General features: G+C 35.7%; 3 protein-coding genes across 8 annotated transcripts; 1 reads left to right on the top strand and 2 right to left on the bottom strand.

The window, feature by feature from the left end:
• Positions 1-878: 878 nt before the first annotated feature.
• On the top strand, positions 879-6,393 carry LOC147570341 (uncharacterized). Of its 6 annotated transcripts, none has more exons than XM_086656924.1 (11): positions 930-1,233; positions 1,836-1,938; positions 2,434-2,488; positions 3,892-4,036; positions 4,222-4,310; positions 4,404-4,542; positions 4,660-4,734; positions 4,941-5,062; positions 5,153-5,228; positions 5,392-5,451; positions 6,028-6,393. In XM_086656924.1, exons 4-11 carry the CDS (start codon positions 3,899-3,901, stop codon positions 6,154-6,156), a joined length of 828 nt encoding a protein of 275 aa, XP_086513050.1. In that variant the 5' UTR covers positions 930-1,233; positions 1,836-1,938; positions 2,434-2,488; positions 3,892-3,898; the 3' UTR covers positions 6,157-6,393. The 6 variants fall into 6 exon arrangements, with proteins under 6 accessions (XP_086513049.1, XP_086513046.1, XP_086513050.1 ...); XM_086656921.1 differs by having other exon boundaries at positions 964-1,471; XM_086656923.1 differs by lacking the exon at positions 1,836-1,938 and having other exon boundaries at positions 879-1,233.
• Positions 6,394-6,972: 579 nt separating this feature from the next.
• Positions 6,973-11,442, bottom strand: IMPL1 (myo-inositol monophosphatase like 1). The gene is made up of 10 exons (XM_086656918.1): positions 10,823-11,442; positions 9,956-10,023; positions 9,730-9,863; positions 9,183-9,271; positions 8,957-9,014; positions 8,792-8,844; positions 8,400-8,498; positions 8,141-8,254; positions 7,918-8,019; positions 6,973-7,266 (listed from the first exon to the last, which is right to left on the bottom strand). Exons 1-10 carry the CDS (start codon positions 11,303-11,305, stop codon positions 7,168-7,170), a joined length of 1,299 nt encoding a protein of 432 aa, XP_086513044.1. The 5' UTR covers positions 11,306-11,442; the 3' UTR covers positions 6,973-7,167.
• Positions 11,443-13,098: 1,656 nt separating this feature from the next.
• Positions 13,099-14,909, bottom strand: LOC147570343 (putative cysteine protease RD19B). Its single transcript, XM_086656911.1, has 3 exons — positions 14,807-14,909; positions 13,658-13,904; positions 13,099-13,518 (listed from the first exon to the last, which is right to left on the bottom strand). Exons 1-3 carry the CDS (start codon positions 14,858-14,860, stop codon positions 13,274-13,276), a joined length of 546 nt encoding a protein of 181 aa, XP_086513037.1. The 5' UTR covers positions 14,861-14,909; the 3' UTR covers positions 13,099-13,273.
• Positions 14,910-15,741: the final 832 nt, after the last annotated feature.

Here is a 15,741-nt window from a genome sequence, read left to right on the forward strand (position 1 = left end):
AGTTTTATTTGTTATAACGTAGTTGGTGTAGAACACTCGTTTAGTCCTGGTGCTTAAAACACAACTTAAACAATATGTTTGAATTTAATTAGCACAAAACGGACCACCCACATATACAAACAAATTTGCCTTGAATCTAGAATCTCACTGTTGTGGCCGCTGCGAATTATTTGTGAAATTTAATCATGACTTTAACCAAGCCACTATCAATGAGTCGTCGGCTCATTCTTCAACAGACACACGATCAGATCCCTTATCTCCTCCCTCTGCTTAGGAGCTTACGTTTGAATTTTTCTTTATGTTTTACATCTCGAGAAAGCATGTATCATTTCCTTTTGTCATTGTAGTTTATGAGATTTTGATTTCCGCATAACCGGTGCCCTGACTCCAACCTCCTCCATACATCGGTACAAGGGAGATTTGTCACAAAAGGACTCGCTTGAGCTCTTAACAATAGTTCAAATCTGTTATATTCATTGAGATGTTTTCAATGTACTTGCGCGAAATATTTAAATGAAATTTATCACTTGAGGGAGGGGGCTAGAGCCTATGCAGGTGATGAAGGAGTATTTTGAGATGTCTTTGTTGATGACTTTGTGAGAACCCGTGCCAATATTGAAACCCTTAAAGTGTTAAAGATTGAGCCTAGACATCAAAAACAGAAAAAAGTTTCGGCAAAACGCAAAAACCTACACCGTCACAAAAGTTTTTGTTTTTAGCTGAGAAACTTCAAGTGAAGAAAGCTAAAATTTATTATAATATTTACTTTGTATGTTGCCTAAATGACATGAGATAAATCTTGATAGTAAACCACGAGGATTAGATACACCGACTTCATGGGCTTAAAGGGAGTGTCTAACTTGCCTAAATTACATGAGACAAATCTTTTTGCAAGATATTGATATCTAACATGACACAAACACCACTTTGGTTTTAAAATGGTTTGATGGAAGGCGTTATTATGGAAACAAATATCAACGAATTTCTGCCCCAAAAAACCCATCTTGAATCCTTGATGAAATTCCAAGCAAAATAAGGCTTCTCTCTCTCTCTCTCTCTCTCCTCTGTCACAATTCACAAGTACCAACCAGTCTGCCAGAAGAATCTCTCCTAAAGGACAAATAAGAAAGAAAATCATGGATGGAAGATGGGAAGAGAACGAAACTTAAACCAAAACAAAGAAGACAACCCACTCAGACTCAGACCTTCCTTAATCAATATAACAAAACAAAGGTACCACATTTATCCTACCCATCACGTTTTTAACATTATCTCAACCGATTATGGTTCCTGGGTTCTTATCAGATCGATCAACCAATCACCACTCATACCCCCTTTCTTCCCAATGTTATCCTTAATCTGGGTTCTGGTTTTCTTCTTGATCTGACCACCCATTTTATCATTTTCTTCAATCTGACTCTCATCTCTCTCTGGGGTTTCTTGTTTCTATTCAGATCTCCTTTATAGAGAGGTGAGGAGGATCTTACTTTTTTTTTTCCCATTGACTGCTTATTCTCCAATATTTGCTGAATGGGTAGTACTAAATTTCGTAAACAAATTGATTCATGTTGTTAAATGTTTTTGATCTGGAACAGCTTTTTGCATAGATTTTGTTTATGGGTAGTCTCCAATTTTTTGTTTTGATCTGATCCATTTTTGCAAAGATTGATTGATGATATGGGTTGGGTGTCTCTAGTTTATCAGCCCTAATTTACTTTATGAAAATGTTCTTATAAGGAAATAACTTTACTATCTTTCTGATAGACTCAGGTTCACTCAAAATTATTGTGTTTGAATGTGGCCTATAATATTACGCTGTTGTTTGTTGTTGGTAGAGGTATGGTGTCTCAGATGTTATAATTGGCGAAGAACTTTGCGAAGAAAAAGGAAACTTCAAAGTAATTAGGACGGTGCTACCATAAAAAAGACTTACTAATGGTACTCGTTCTTGTACAATTGTCATAAGTTGTCAAGCAATTTCAGTTTGTTTGTACCAGTGAAATGTGTTCCATTTGACCACTCATATCATCTTAAGATGGTGCTTTGTTTAAATTGTTAATAGAGGTTTTTGAAAAATACAACGAATGGCTTTGTTATATCGTAGTTCTTAGTTAATTCACTTGAAAAACTTCGTGCAGTGGGGGATTTGGATGAACATTGCATAAATTCATATTGATCATAGCTTCACTTTAATTTCAGACTAATGTGGTAGGCTTACCAAATAAATGCGCGAGTTATTACTTATTTGACCGAGTTACTTCATGAAATGATTAAAAATTGTACATATGAGTTTGGCCTAAATTCCCTTCTTATGATGATGAACTGTCGTTTTCAAAGTTTTGTTGCCTTGAAATTATGGAATGAAGTATACGGTCTTAATATCTGAACAGTTTGTACCTAAACTTTTACTAACTAATTTTCTCTTGGTAATAGGAATTGTTTGCATGATTGCTACTAAAAGGGTCACTTACCATTGAAAGCATTAGCAGTAAGTTAAATGTGATGCACTTTTGCTTATTTATGTTTTCACAAGACGACTATGCAGTTATTATTTGGTATTACCGCGCAAGGTTTGAAAATACGATTTTACGCCTCGAGGCGGTTTGCTCTCACAAGGCGAGGCGGTGCCTCGAGGCACGCCTCGATGCATGAAATACGAAAAAGAAAATTGCTAAAGATAATGACATCAACTATGTAAAAATATATTATAACAAGTTTTCGTACTTAAATACCATAAAATATATTAAAACTTGAAAAATAGTAAAACTAGAAAGTATTCCTTGTAAAAGTAGAAGAAGAGATAGAAGGTGGTACATGTAGCAGGCTAGCAGCAGTAGTAGTAAAAGTTGAAGTCAGGGACTCAAAATTGTATAGAGAGAAGCACTTGCCAAAAAGTAAAAGAGATAAAAGATGACTAAACAAGTAGAGGGAGTCTGACTTGTTGCAGCAAGCCATCAACCAACAAAAAAAGTAGAAGAAGATGACTAAAAATAATGCATTTTTTTTTCTGACCTACAAAAACGTACGCCTTGAGGCGCCTCGGGACTGCCTCGCCTCGATGCGCTCCTCGAGGCGTATGATACGATAGTTTTTTAAAACCTTGTAATACCGCGTTTTGTAAGCACGTGTCTCTGCCTGACTATCTCTTTTAGATGCAGAAGTTATACTTTTTATTTATAGTAAGAGTACCGGACACAAACTGAGTCAACTGACGGCCGTGAGGAGTTAATATTTTTGGGATCCCTAGTATATTCGTCTTTCTTATTTTTGCTCATTTTATTCCTTTAGTGAGCCTCTTAACTGTGGGCTAAAGTCGTTAAATAGGAAGAAGGAAGATAATGCTGTAGTATTCCGAAAGAGAAATACTTGAAAGCCAAGACATCTAACTAACATATACCGTATACCTCCTATGAAAGATTAAAAGCTAAATATCCTAATTAAAGAAGGAATATTATCAGGAACACTAATATACCCAACGTGAAGTTCGTAGTCTCGGCAATAAACATGTATTTTGGAGTATGAATGAGTTGGAGTCATCTTTTAGTTTTTTGGTGCCAAACCTCATGTCTGGTGCATTAATTTGAATGGGGGTACATTGTCCTTAACAAAGTAATGTTATACTTAAGGGGCAGATCATCTGATTGGAACGGTAATGGGGAGGAATAAGGAGGAGATTTCACTTATTTTGTCGAGTTATTGCATATGGTTACCACATGGACAAAATTTTCACTTATTAAAAAACGTCTACTCTAATTCTATCTTGTTTGCTCTTTAAGCTTGTTCTGACCAATAGAAAACTAACACTACCGTGTTGAGTTTATCCTTTTTTGCTTGTACTGTGTTAAGAAATAGTTCGAAATGTAATTAATTTGCATTCAAATATGTGATCAGGGTTACAATGCCTGTTTCTAGGAAGACGGTTATGGCGATCAAGTCTTACCAAAGCAAGGCTGAAGGGCTGGTTAGGAATTACTTACTTGCAGATCCTGTTATTCCTTACACTTCTGTCCTTAGCGGTATTTTTGCTTGCAAAATGGTAAGTTACAATTTTACCTTTTTTTCTTCACAACAAGGAACTTATATCGACCTAATACTTATTAGGGCTTCCTGATTAAAGAAAGGGGAAAATGATAAGGTCTATTGTCTTCTTTTCCTCATCCATGGTATCATATATGGCGGTACTGGTTTTATTTTTGTTTCTGATCTCTTTTTCTCTCTTAGGCTTATGACCTTACCCAGATGTTAAGCTCGTTTTACTTCAAAACTTATGCCACTCTTACAAAAATTCAAAGAATCGAGTGGAACAACCGGTGAGTACTTTCGTGCCATTATCCCGATAAATTTATCTTTTTCTCTTTCGACTCCTTTTCTCTTTCTTATGTCCCATTTTACGTTCTTTGCAGGGGCATTTCTACTCTTCATGCTATTTTTATCACTTCAATGTCATTGTACTTGGTATTCTTCTCAGATCTATACTCTGACCGTCGACATGCTGGCTTTGTTACATTCCGAAGTTCACCACTTTCAACTTTTGCATTGGGGGTAGGGATATTCTTTTAAAGCTCTAAAGATATTGCCACTGTTGGTGGCGGTTACTAAATTCGTATTGTATAGCATAGGAGTCTTTCCATATTGTAAACTTCATTCAATTTCTGACAGGTTTCCGTTGGATATTTCATATCGGACCTTGCAATGATACTTTGGTTGTACCCTTCTCTAGGTGGAATGGAGTATGTAAGTATATTACAATACAAGAGTAGCGTATTAGTCACCTTTCATTCATGGACATTTTAGGATTAGCAATTTTGACTGAAACTGTGTTTGATACTTGAAAATCGAAAAAGATTTCGACACGATAAACATTAAATACATGTTTTCTCAATGTTCTTGTGTGGAACTTTGAAGGTAGTAGATGGCTCAACTTGAATGTGATATTGCAGGTTCTCCATCACTTCCTTTCTTTGATTGCTGTAGCATACTCTATGGTGTCCGGGGAAGGGCAGCTTTACACATATATGGTTCTGATCTCAGAGACCACAACTCCTGGAATTAATTTGAGATGGTAAATGAATTAGTTACTTTACGTGGGTTTCTTTTATGCTTGTTTTCTGATCATTTTGTTTTTCCTTTGATTTCCGGTAATTTGGTGAAGGTACCTTGATACCGCCGGTATGAAAAGATCAACGGCTTATCTCATTAATGGAGTTGTTATATTTTTGTCCTGGCTGGTTAGTCGTATTCTTTCATCTGCTATATCCCCATCTTCTAATTAATGCTATCAAAATGGGATTCACTTTTTCCATAAATAAGCAAATTTTCTTTCTTTTCTCTCTTTGGTTTATAATGCATAAGAGGTTTGTTCAAACTGACGTGAATGGCGTGCTCGTGTAGGTTGCCAGGGTTCTCCTCTTTGTTTACCTGTTTTACCATGTCTACTTGCATTATCATCAGGTAAGGAGCTTAACCTCCACTTTTCAATTCATCAAGTCCATAAATATTTTCATGAAATAGATTTCATATTAGTATCGTATCTGAGGTCTTGAAGAGGTAAATATTATATTGAAGCACAAAATGGTCACACGAAAAACTATAATACAATCATGTGTCTGCCAAGAAAAAGGACTTCCATGGTTGGTAGTTGGACCTGAGTAACTAATGGCTCTGCTCAGGCTCATGCCTAGCCCGAGCATGACTCGAGTTTGAGAAATGAACTCAATTTAGTTCTCCTCCCTCCCCTCACACCAGATACCACTTTTTTTCTTTGTTTATTTCTTCATTTTCTTTTTGATTTATATGGGGGGAAACGTAAAACATTTAGTCAGGCCAACTACTTGGCTTCCACTAACTCCGGAAAAAAAACATCCGTATAAGATAAATCTCCAAGATTCGTTTTCCTCTACGAGATACTGTTGCCATGACCATTTTGAACTTCACCGTGTTCATTCCGGAATTGAGGTATTATATTTTGCCTACGAAAATGTCTGATTATCATGTTTTTTTTTTTTTTGTTTTTTCGGTGAATTACAGGTCGAGCAGATGCATGCAGTAGGACTATTCTTGGTTTTTGTGGTGCCGTCAGTGCTGGCTACTATGAACTTGATGTGGTTCGGGAAGATTGTGAAGGGATTAAGGAAGACATTGGCCAAGAAGCAGTGAAAATTATATTTATGCAGAAATAGTCTTTCTAAAATACCCATTTTGGTTGTAAGATTTTGTGGCATTCTTATCTGTCTTTACTGTATAAATTCTAGATGGAAAAGAAGAAGAAGAAGAAGAAAGGGTGGAAAAGAGAATGAAAATCATGGTTTTTTCTGATTCAGTAGGAATCAGAATGTTGTATATGAGTTCAAAGCAAGAAAGAAAATGAAAGAAAGAAGAAAATCTCATTTTTAAGTCTTGGCAACACTTTTTTTTTTAATCTATAAATCTTGAATTTCATTATAACATGATTGTCATTCCAAAATGTTTTTTTAATCTATAAATCTTGAATTTCATTATAACATGATTGTCATTCCAAAATGTGTTGGTGACGGGCTGACGACCCATTTTAGTCGAATGGAAACACAAGTATCTGTCGCTCGGGATATCAGGGCTTGAATCTTACTGTTGAGATCAGGATTTGAATTTTATCGTTTAAAGAAAACTTTTTGGAACCTTGTTAAATCTGACTCGTTCGAGTCTTCAGAATCAAATGGATCCCAAATCAACCTGATTTAGCCATCCAGTGAAACAGACAGAGATAAAGAATCTGATAATACTCGAGTTAATCCATGTCTCAATTCAGATTTCATATCTGACTTGGAGAAAAAAGAGCACGACCTTAGACTATTTTTAGATTGGTTGTTAATCATTAGCCCAGCAGAGCTCTAGTCATAATCTTGATTCTGAGAGTAAACCAGTATACATCATAATAGTTGGATAATGTTGATCAATGATCATAATAATCATTGGAGATGAAAAACTTTTCCGAAATGAATATAAAAAGGTGATGAGTTTTATTGCCAATCTCTATATGTGTGTATCTTTAAGAATTTCATGAAAGAAATTGAGAAATATTAGCTGGTCATAGACAATTATAACCAGTATACAGCATTTTACAGCAGAAAGAAAGAGAACTCTCCACCACTAGTTCTTACCAGGCCTGCGTTTTCATAACTCAATACGAGTTCAGAGATCTGTACGATAGTCTTCTGGCTTAAACCACAACGAAAAATCAATTCCTTGGTTCTTTAGCTTCTCTGTTGCTGGAGCTATTCTTTCGAGCAGCTGTTTCACAAAATTTCAAGCTTTAATTTCCTCTCACTTTCTACTTAGCATTCTAATGATAGGCTAAAGTCAAAGAGATAGAGATAAAAAAAAACGCTTAGTGGGCGATAAATCGGTCATATTCATTCAACCTGTGATATAGACCCACGTCTCAAGCTATTGACATGTATTATCCAATCTGTGAAGCTCATTGAAGTCTTGGTTTCATTTCACGAACCCACACCAGGGGCATATGTAGAAACACACACCTAGTTTGCAACATACATTATTGATGGTACTCCACTAGTCTATCCCTATCAATATAAACTCTTCATTTGTGGGTTTTGCAAGTAGGCTTCAGGATAGGTTGGATAAAAATCCAGTTTTTAACATGTCAGAAGTCCGATCGAAATTCATTAGACTTTAAAGACAAGTTGAGTTTTCCCGACGATAGGATTGATCAATACTAGGATATTCGCATTCTGTGGTCTGATAACTATATGTGGATCATATGATCCAAAATCACAAATTGCTTTAATAACACCACGAGATCCTCTAACATATTTTCGACAGAATCCTCGCTAGTTTCAGTTTTGAAAGCTGATACTGCATGTGTTTAAGGTATAAAGGCATTTCTTGCACTTGCAAATAGAAAAGCAGATAGTGGCTGACCTTTGAGTGAAGAACACCATTGGATACAATAACAGATCTATCAAACACACAAAACCCTCCACCATCCATTCGGCTAACAGTACCACCCGCTTCTTCAACTATCTGTGCTTGCGAAAAGAACACAACTTTTACTAATACAAAAAAAAAAACTTTTCAAAAGATGGAAATCCGATACAAGTTTGAGATTTCTATTTGTGTCAGTAAATAAGCAACCCAATATTACCAGAACTCCAGCTGCCATATCCCATGGTTTTAGACGATATTCCCAGTAAGCTTCTACTATCCCCAAAGCAACATGACACATATCAACAGCAGCTGCGCCAAGACGCCTCACACCCTGTACAAATCAGAGAATGACCCAAACAATAAAATAATTAAAAAAAAAACTGAATTATTGGAAGGGGAAAAACCCTCAGTGGTGATGACAGAAAGAGCAATTCGCGATTTTGCACCAACGTGTTTCATCAAGGAATACACCCTACCCTGCTGATGTCAGTGAACTCTTTAAATAAGTTTATATTTGTTGTCCATGCATCATCATGTTCATATCCAAAACCAGTCACCAGAAGTGATCGCTCCACCTAATTGACGAGAAACCAAACTATGGTTAGAAAATGTGAATAAAGATTTAGTTGTAACGGGTTTGCCGAGTACTCCTAATTCCTAAAGAAGATGGCAGTCATCTCAGTAAAAAGAAGAAACAAAAAAGATAAGATATTTGTCATATTGGTTCAAGTTAAATTTAATCTTTTGTGACACCAATAAGGCAATAACCACATATCTTCGTCAGAATATCAAATGGACAACCAAACTTTAATCTGAAACTTCGTATTTTCCTTGGAATATCAAATGGACATGTCAATCAAATTCATACCTGATCCGTTTGACTAACATGAATCTTTTGACCATTACAAAAGGCTCCGCCACCTGAGAAATTTGTATCCTTAGCCATCAATAGCCACGTTTTTCAATTAACTTTGCAAGGCTCCAATAGCCAATAATTCTTTTGAAAGACTGCTCTCATTTAACTGAAACTCACCTGCTGATGCGGAAAATGTGCGGGTATTCCAGCACATAGGGCCTCCAACAAATTCTACCTACATATACGAATTATGATATAATTACAGGACCAATACACATGACTTGTTAAATTCACTTCTTATTAACTTAGGCTCTAGATTAAGTACATGAATGATTAAAAAGAACTTCCTCGGAAAGCAACTACGAAATATTTTTCAAAAATTTTTGGATGATAAGAATATTACCACGGCAGCGGCAGCAGGTTTTCCTCGGAATAGAACTCCTACTGATACTGCAAAGCTGGGATAGCCATGTGCGAAATTTGTCGTTCCGTCTATAGATACAAAAAGTTATAACTTAAGCATAGAATGATTCCACTACTATTTTTTTTTATGAAAAATCATTACATAAATACGAAGATGAAAGTTTTGGGTTAACATAGAAATCATTGATGGCTGATGAATAATTTTTGTTTGCTCTAGAAAGTTGATTCTCAAATGCCGATTTGCCAAAAGATTGAAGTTAAGCTTCTGATAACCAAGTTAGATCGCATGATTGAAACAGAAGTAGCCAATATGCATAATCCAAAAACGAATATGTAGCAAATATGCTAGGTTAGATAAACAAGATTATTTGAACATGTTCCATTCTTCTTCAACTTGCAGTTGGGCCGAAAGTTACGAATCTATTCATTCAACACTAATCGCCCAAAGAGTTAGAAATTTAGAATATAAATGTGGCCAACCTAAAGAGTCGACACAGCAACTACATAAGAATACAGTTGTTACCAACCTAGAGGATCAATGCACCAAAGATAATCAGAAGAGGTATCCCCAATAAGGCCACCCTCTTCTCCGAGAATAAGGTGATCTTTGAAATTCTCTTTTACAACAGCCAAAATTGCAACCTCGCTCATTTTATCTGTGCTGAAAATGATACAGAAATATTTTTTTTATCCGGTTTCATTATCATAGGCAACTCCATCAGAAACGAAATTACTATATTTCGACACCCTTACTCAGTCACCAAATCTGTGAGCCCTTTGTAACTGATATTCCGAGGTTTATTAACCGCTTCCATCACAACCTAAACACAACAAAAACAAGAAACAAACAATTCGTCACAAACATTAGGAAAAAAGGAAAGGTTAATAAAACCCACCATCATGGATTATATAAGTCAAGTATGTAAAGAAAGAAAAATACAATGATATGAACTTATGTAACATGTCTATTCTTCTTTTGGGTTTTTTTTTTTATGTAAGGGAATACTAAGGTACCTGGATACTCGCACGAACTCTCAGGTACTCTTGTCGGATGCTCCAACCACTTCAGTCGGTATAATGTGAGATTTTTTATATACATCTTCAGCGTATTTGGAATGTCTTTTCTAATAATGGTTGCTCTAAGAGTTGAACTAAAGAACCTACAAACTATGAGTCTACGACAAGATTATATATATGTGTAGTGTGTGTGGTTGTGTTTGTGTTCAACCGTATTTCAGCATTTCATACTGGTGTCAGATACAGATATTGGTGTAAATTCTAATGAACCAAACCAGCACAAGGAGAGGTCAAAGGACGCTGTGATTTTGACGAACCCCACTAATGAGAGTCGGTTGAAATTTGAACTCAAGCAAATCTAACCCATGTTTAATTAGTACATTACAATCAACCAAAATGTTCAATTTTTTCAACAGACATTCCCATCTAGGTAAAATTCTGAAACAAGACACAATAGTCTATTGTTCTAGTCAAATCGTATAATTCAGAATCACAATGAATTCAAACATTCTTAATTCTGAATTGCAAAATTTCCAACTTGATAAATAAACAAGAAACAGAATTACACATGAAATGTTGATTGAAAATATAAAAGGACTGAACCTCAGCGCCAGTCTTAGCAGCTAGCTCAACAACTTCAAGTAGCTGTTTCGAAGGAATGGGTCCAGTTGATTCTGCACCAATTTTGGGGTACCCTCGTTTTTCACTGGCAATGTTTGATGATGATGATATAGCTTTTACAGATAGGGTTTTTGTGGGTATTCTGGTGGTGAAGGATAATATCTTCTTACTACTCACCCCAAGTTGAAGACCTCCCCAACCATGAAAAGTTCTTGTTGAGTTGACATTTTGATCTGAAATTGGTAAAGCTAACTTGGGTGTTCGAGATAATCTTAGGGAAATGGATGCCGAATTGATCAGACATCTACCCATTTCGAGAAAAGTGAGGATTGACTGGTATTTCCTCAGTTTATTAATGGAAATCGGTTTGAAGATAGTATCTTTGTTTGCTTGAAAAAATAAAAGTGATATTCTTCCGGGTGGGGTTGGGTTGGGTTGGGGTGGAAAAACTGCCCCTAAGACCATACCCCAAAATTGTTTTGGGGGCCTCCATCTGTAGGCGCCCCCATTCGGACCCAAAATTTCTCTTCGCAGCCCGAATGCACTTCCGAGTCTTCTTGTCTTTCTCTCTCTTCAAAGATTTTCCAAAAAAAAAAAAAAAACTAAAACTTCGGAGTTTAAAGATCCAAACTTACTTATGTATCTTAGATCTAGATTTGATGTCCTTGTTTTGTTTCCCCTTCTTTTCTACAACAAAAAGGTTTGATGCTCTTGATTTGCTTCATGTCCTAGATTTCTACAGCAAAGGTGGTCTTCTTCTTCTTTGTTGACTTGAATTGATTTCGAGCTTGAAGGGTTCAAGATTCTCGGACTAGCCGAGGCCTAAAGAATTCCCTCACACTGAACAATCTGACCCTTCTCAGACTGGCCCAGTCCGAGGCAATGCTTTGGGCCTCAGACTGGTCATTCTGAGAAGGGCACTTCTATGTGTCGTGAGTCTATGGAGATTGGCCATGGTCAATCTCTCAACAAAGACACCACGAGCAATTTTGGAGTGTGCCTATAGACTCATGAGGTAATTTCTGAAAATGTCAAAATAATATTGAAAATGAGTAGAAAAACACAAAACATTTGAAAATTATTATTCAGGTCAAAAAGTGTGTAAATACTAAAATACCCCTTTTTGTCATTTTGCGTAACTAAACTTTTTAATTTTTCTTTAAACTTTAAATCGATATAACTTTTGTTTGAGATGTCAGATTTCTATAAAAATTATATATTTAGAAATGATTTTTCATTAGCTTTCTAACAAGATCCACTTTCAATACTTTTTTAAAAAAAAAACCTAGAAAAAAAAACGGCGTTTTTTACGGTTTTCTGCAAACGCGTTTGCAACAATCTGTTATGCAAACGCGTTTGCAACAATCTGCTATGCAAACGCGTTTGCAACAATCTGCTATGCAAACGCGTTTGCAACAATCTGCTATGCAAACGTTTCCTTTACGGTTTTCTGCAAACGTGTTTGCAACAATCTGTTCTGCAAACGTGTTTGGAACAATCTGCTATGCAAACGTGTTTGCAACAATCTGCTATGCAAACGTGTTTGCAACAATCTGCTATGCAAACGTGTTTGCATAATGTAAACTGCAAACATGTGTTTGCATAATGAATCATATACAGAAACACAACAAGAAGCAAGAAACAAATGAATAGGCAAAACAAGTATATAGATGATCTTTCCGCCTTTATGAAAGACTATGTTGGTGCACATACTAAGGCCGACTTTAGCATTAATGGCATCACTAGACAAACGGTAAACGACAAGATCGGTGCCATTTCTAGCACCAACATGAACCTAAATGGAAAAACCAAAGCCATTTCTAGCCCAGATGTGAAACAAAATGGCAAGGTAGAATACGACTCTAGCACCAATGCCAACATACCAAAATCACCAATAATAACGGGTAAAGAAGATATTGATTCTACGTACCAATTCACTATAATCAGCAACGTCGTTTAACACCCTCTAGGAGCAATTTAAATTATTAATAGTTGGTAGTACTTGAAATAATAAGTCTGTTGGTTTCTTTAGAAGCCAGTCCATAGTCTCTTGATTGTAAACTGTCTTGAGTCAAGTTCGAATAAATTGATGACGTTTAAGAGTCACAAAATTTATTCATGTATTTTCCGGTCATTACTCGCTTACAGTATCTTTGAACGCCTACACAAATCTAGACAAAATAACAATTTCTGAGCGAAAAAAAGGCTTAACTAAAACCTGGCCGAAACCCACAATGGATACAAGAATTCACGATCCATTAAAGAAACAAGTTGATCATATTAAGTTTTGAACATTTGAAGTACAAGATGCTTCTAGTTCAATGAGTAATAGACGATCGTTCTTATTTTACAGGACTAGAGTTGCATCATAAACGTCGAGAAGATAAATTGATACTCTCTTTGCTAGTGGTTCATATGAACAACTGCGACAGTTCAGACCATAGAATCCACACAACAGACGTCACGATCTCTGCAGATTTTGTAGTATCCTTTCTCTCCCCAAGTTTCTCCCCATGAGTTCTTTATGACCCAGTAAGGTTTGTTCTTCAACCGGACAGGAGAGTACGCTCCAGATCCATACCCAACTAAAAGCACACCATGATTCAGCATCTTAGAGCATATGTAAGGACATGAAACTCCTCCGACATAGGTTTGCATGAAAACGGCATTGATCCCCACTACATTCACACACAACATAGAGTAACCAAGGTTTGTATTCATTCGAGTTTATTATATATTCATCAATTCACAAAACAGATCCATGATTTGTTGAAAGTATGTTTTAATAATGAACACCAGTGACGTTGTCTAGGTTACCTGCAAGAGGACCATTGTTAACGAGATTTGCAACAATTTTTTCTTCAATGAGAGAAACACCACTGGAATTTGCAACTGATGCAACAACCTTGCTTTTGTCGAATTCGCATGGACCTTTATCAGTTCCAGTATAAGAGCAGTCCTCTTCACGTTGAAGTCCACCAGCTTTAAATGTATATTCGAAGGCACTGTTCATCAACCCACCATTGCATCCTGGATCACATTCGCCAGCTTGTGCAGGATCACACTGCACCAAAAAGCAAACGGAATAGAGCTCAATGATAACATTGAACGTGAGCAAGCCTCTCTATAACATGATCTTATTAAGGTAACCAAGGCACAAACTCATCTAATCAACACCATTGAGTAACATATAACGTTGAACTGTGTACCATATCTCGAGATATCGATAAAAAAATTCTTATATAGTGATATGTGATTTGGGTATGCAACTAAATCATCTATGCGAAGCTATATAGGTGCATGTATGAATAAATTTCAGGTGACATCAATCATTGAGTTGCTGGACCTTTATGTTTTCTTTTTCCGATTTTGTTTTGTCGTTTCTTTAACCCTTACATTATTCAACAAATAATCAGACATCAGAAACTTTATAACAGGTCCCAATTATTCCTCAAGACAAACAGATTCAACAACATAATCATTTCCTTTTCCTTTTGATTCCGAGAAAAAAAACTTTCTTCGACGAACAATTAATCCTCAAACTTATTTTAGTTGATAAGCTACTTCGTCTTCTAATTAAATAGTTCAGAGTATTAGGTATAACTAATAAAGTCGACGAATTTCCATTAAATTGAATCAATTCAATTCCATCGTACCCCAAATCAAATTCGATTCCGCAAAACGCCATTAATTCAACTCTAAAAACAACAAATTCAACCAGAAAACAACAGTTAAGTTCAAATACTTCCAAATCTAATCGACTAGTAGAAGATATACAAAATAAGCTCAATAATTTAGATTAACAAGTGAGAAATAACCTGAAAAGAGATTGAGATCATTTTTGTTGTGGCAGCCATTACTTTCTCTCTACTTTATCTTTATCCGAGTACTTGAAAATTTCATTTTCAAATCCATAAGAAGAGCAAAAAATCTCAAGTTCCTTTAGTTTCAGGAAGAATCACTTACATATAGGATCGCAAGGAGAACGAAGATGCCTGAATTTGGTGGATCAGATTTCATTCTTGGAAGATTGATGAAGAAGTGCGGAAGTAGAATAAGAAAAAACCCTAAAGTTGTTCTCGTTTTTTTATGGAGAAATAGAGTTTTAGGATTAAGGGTATTTGTGGAACTAAAAGCATAGAAAATGACCTGATTGATAATTCCTCAAATTATTTCAAACTTTATGTATCATTACTAATATTATTATGACAATTTTTGGTTAATAGAAAAAAATGATGGTTTTTTTAGTTATTATGATAATATTTTGAACCCAAATAGCCATTTTCTCTAGACTCATTCCTAACGAGGGCATACTGCCCCATGTAATTAGTGGACGGGTGATGGTCAATGGGCATTGAACAGATGATGATACCGTTTAACCCGATTGGGTACTTGGATAGCAGCCCACACAATTATGGACTTTTAATTACGGGTGAAGAACCTAATGTGTTTCGAGTTCAGACCTTCTTGTCTCTTCTCTAGCTTTTTGTTGTTTTCTCCAATTTCCTCTTTTATTCTCCCCCATATCTCATAGGTGTTCATATTTTTCGACATAGTCTACTTGTTATGTTTATATTTGGTGGCTATGAATCTCAAATGTTCAACTTTGTTTTTGGATTACGACGTCATTTATTAACGAAGTTAAATTTTAGTAGTTATTTTTTTAATTGTATGATCCAAGCGATATCATGCCTGACCGATGAAGATGTGATTAGATGCTCTTTGATTGTGAAATCTTCCCAAATATATAATTTTTTTAATTAACCTTAATAAATCTATAATAAAAAGAAATGGCATTCCATTAGTTTATTTTGTTCAGAGATACCTTGTAAATAGATTAGATTAAAGTCATTAGACAAATAATATTAGTGCAGAAAACACGTGGAATTCAACTTAATTAA

This window comes from Eschscholzia californica, unplaced genomic scaffold, assembly GCF_041429995.1.
Source record: "Eschscholzia californica isolate CP2 unplaced genomic scaffold, dmEscCali1.0.p SCAF_1, whole genome shotgun sequence".
In the NCBI taxonomy this organism is placed as follows: domain Eukaryota; kingdom Viridiplantae; phylum Streptophyta; class Magnoliopsida; order Ranunculales; family Papaveraceae; genus Eschscholzia; species Eschscholzia californica.

What these genes read in the sequence shown, in the direction of transcription:
- LOC147570341 (XM_086656919.1), top strand. Translation starts at nt 1,148, where the DNA reads ATGGGAAGAGAACGAAACTTAAACCAAAACAAAGAAGACAACCCACTC. An exon ending in ATCAATATAACAAAACAAAG is followed by an intron (nt 1,234 to 3,891) that starts GTACCACATTTA and finishes ATATGTGATCAG; the next exon opens with GGTTACAATGCCTGTTTCTA. An exon ending in TTATATTTTTGTCCTGGCTG is followed by an intron (nt 5,229 to 5,391) that starts GTTAGTCGTATT and finishes GTGCTCGTGTAG; the next exon opens with GTTGCCAGGGTTCTCCTCTT.
- IMPL1 (XM_086656918.1), bottom strand. Translation starts at nt 11,305, where the DNA reads ATGGTCTTAGGGGCAGTTTTTCCACCCCAACCCAACCCAACCCCACCC. An exon ending in CTCACAGATTTGGTGACTGA is followed by an intron (nt 9,864 to 9,955) that starts GTAAGGGTGTCG and finishes TATCATTTTCAG; the next exon opens with CACAGATAAAATGAGCGAGG. An exon ending in ATGTTAGTCAAACGGATCAG is followed by an intron (nt 8,499 to 8,791) that starts GTATGAATTTGA and finishes CTCGTCAATTAG; the next exon opens with GTGGAGCGATCACTTCTGGT.
- LOC147570343 (XM_086656911.1), bottom strand. Translation starts at nt 14,860, where the DNA reads ATGAAATCTGATCCACCAAATTCAGGCATCTTCGTTCTCCTTGCGATC. An exon ending in TTCTCCTTGCGATCCTATAT is followed by an intron (nt 13,905 to 14,806) that starts GTAAGTGATTCT and finishes TTTTTGGTGCAG; the next exon opens with TGTGATCCTGCACAAGCTGG. An exon ending in TAACAATGGTCCTCTTGCAG is followed by an intron (nt 13,519 to 13,657) that starts GTAACCTAGACA and finishes GTGTGAATGTAG; the next exon opens with TGGGGATCAATGCCGTTTTC.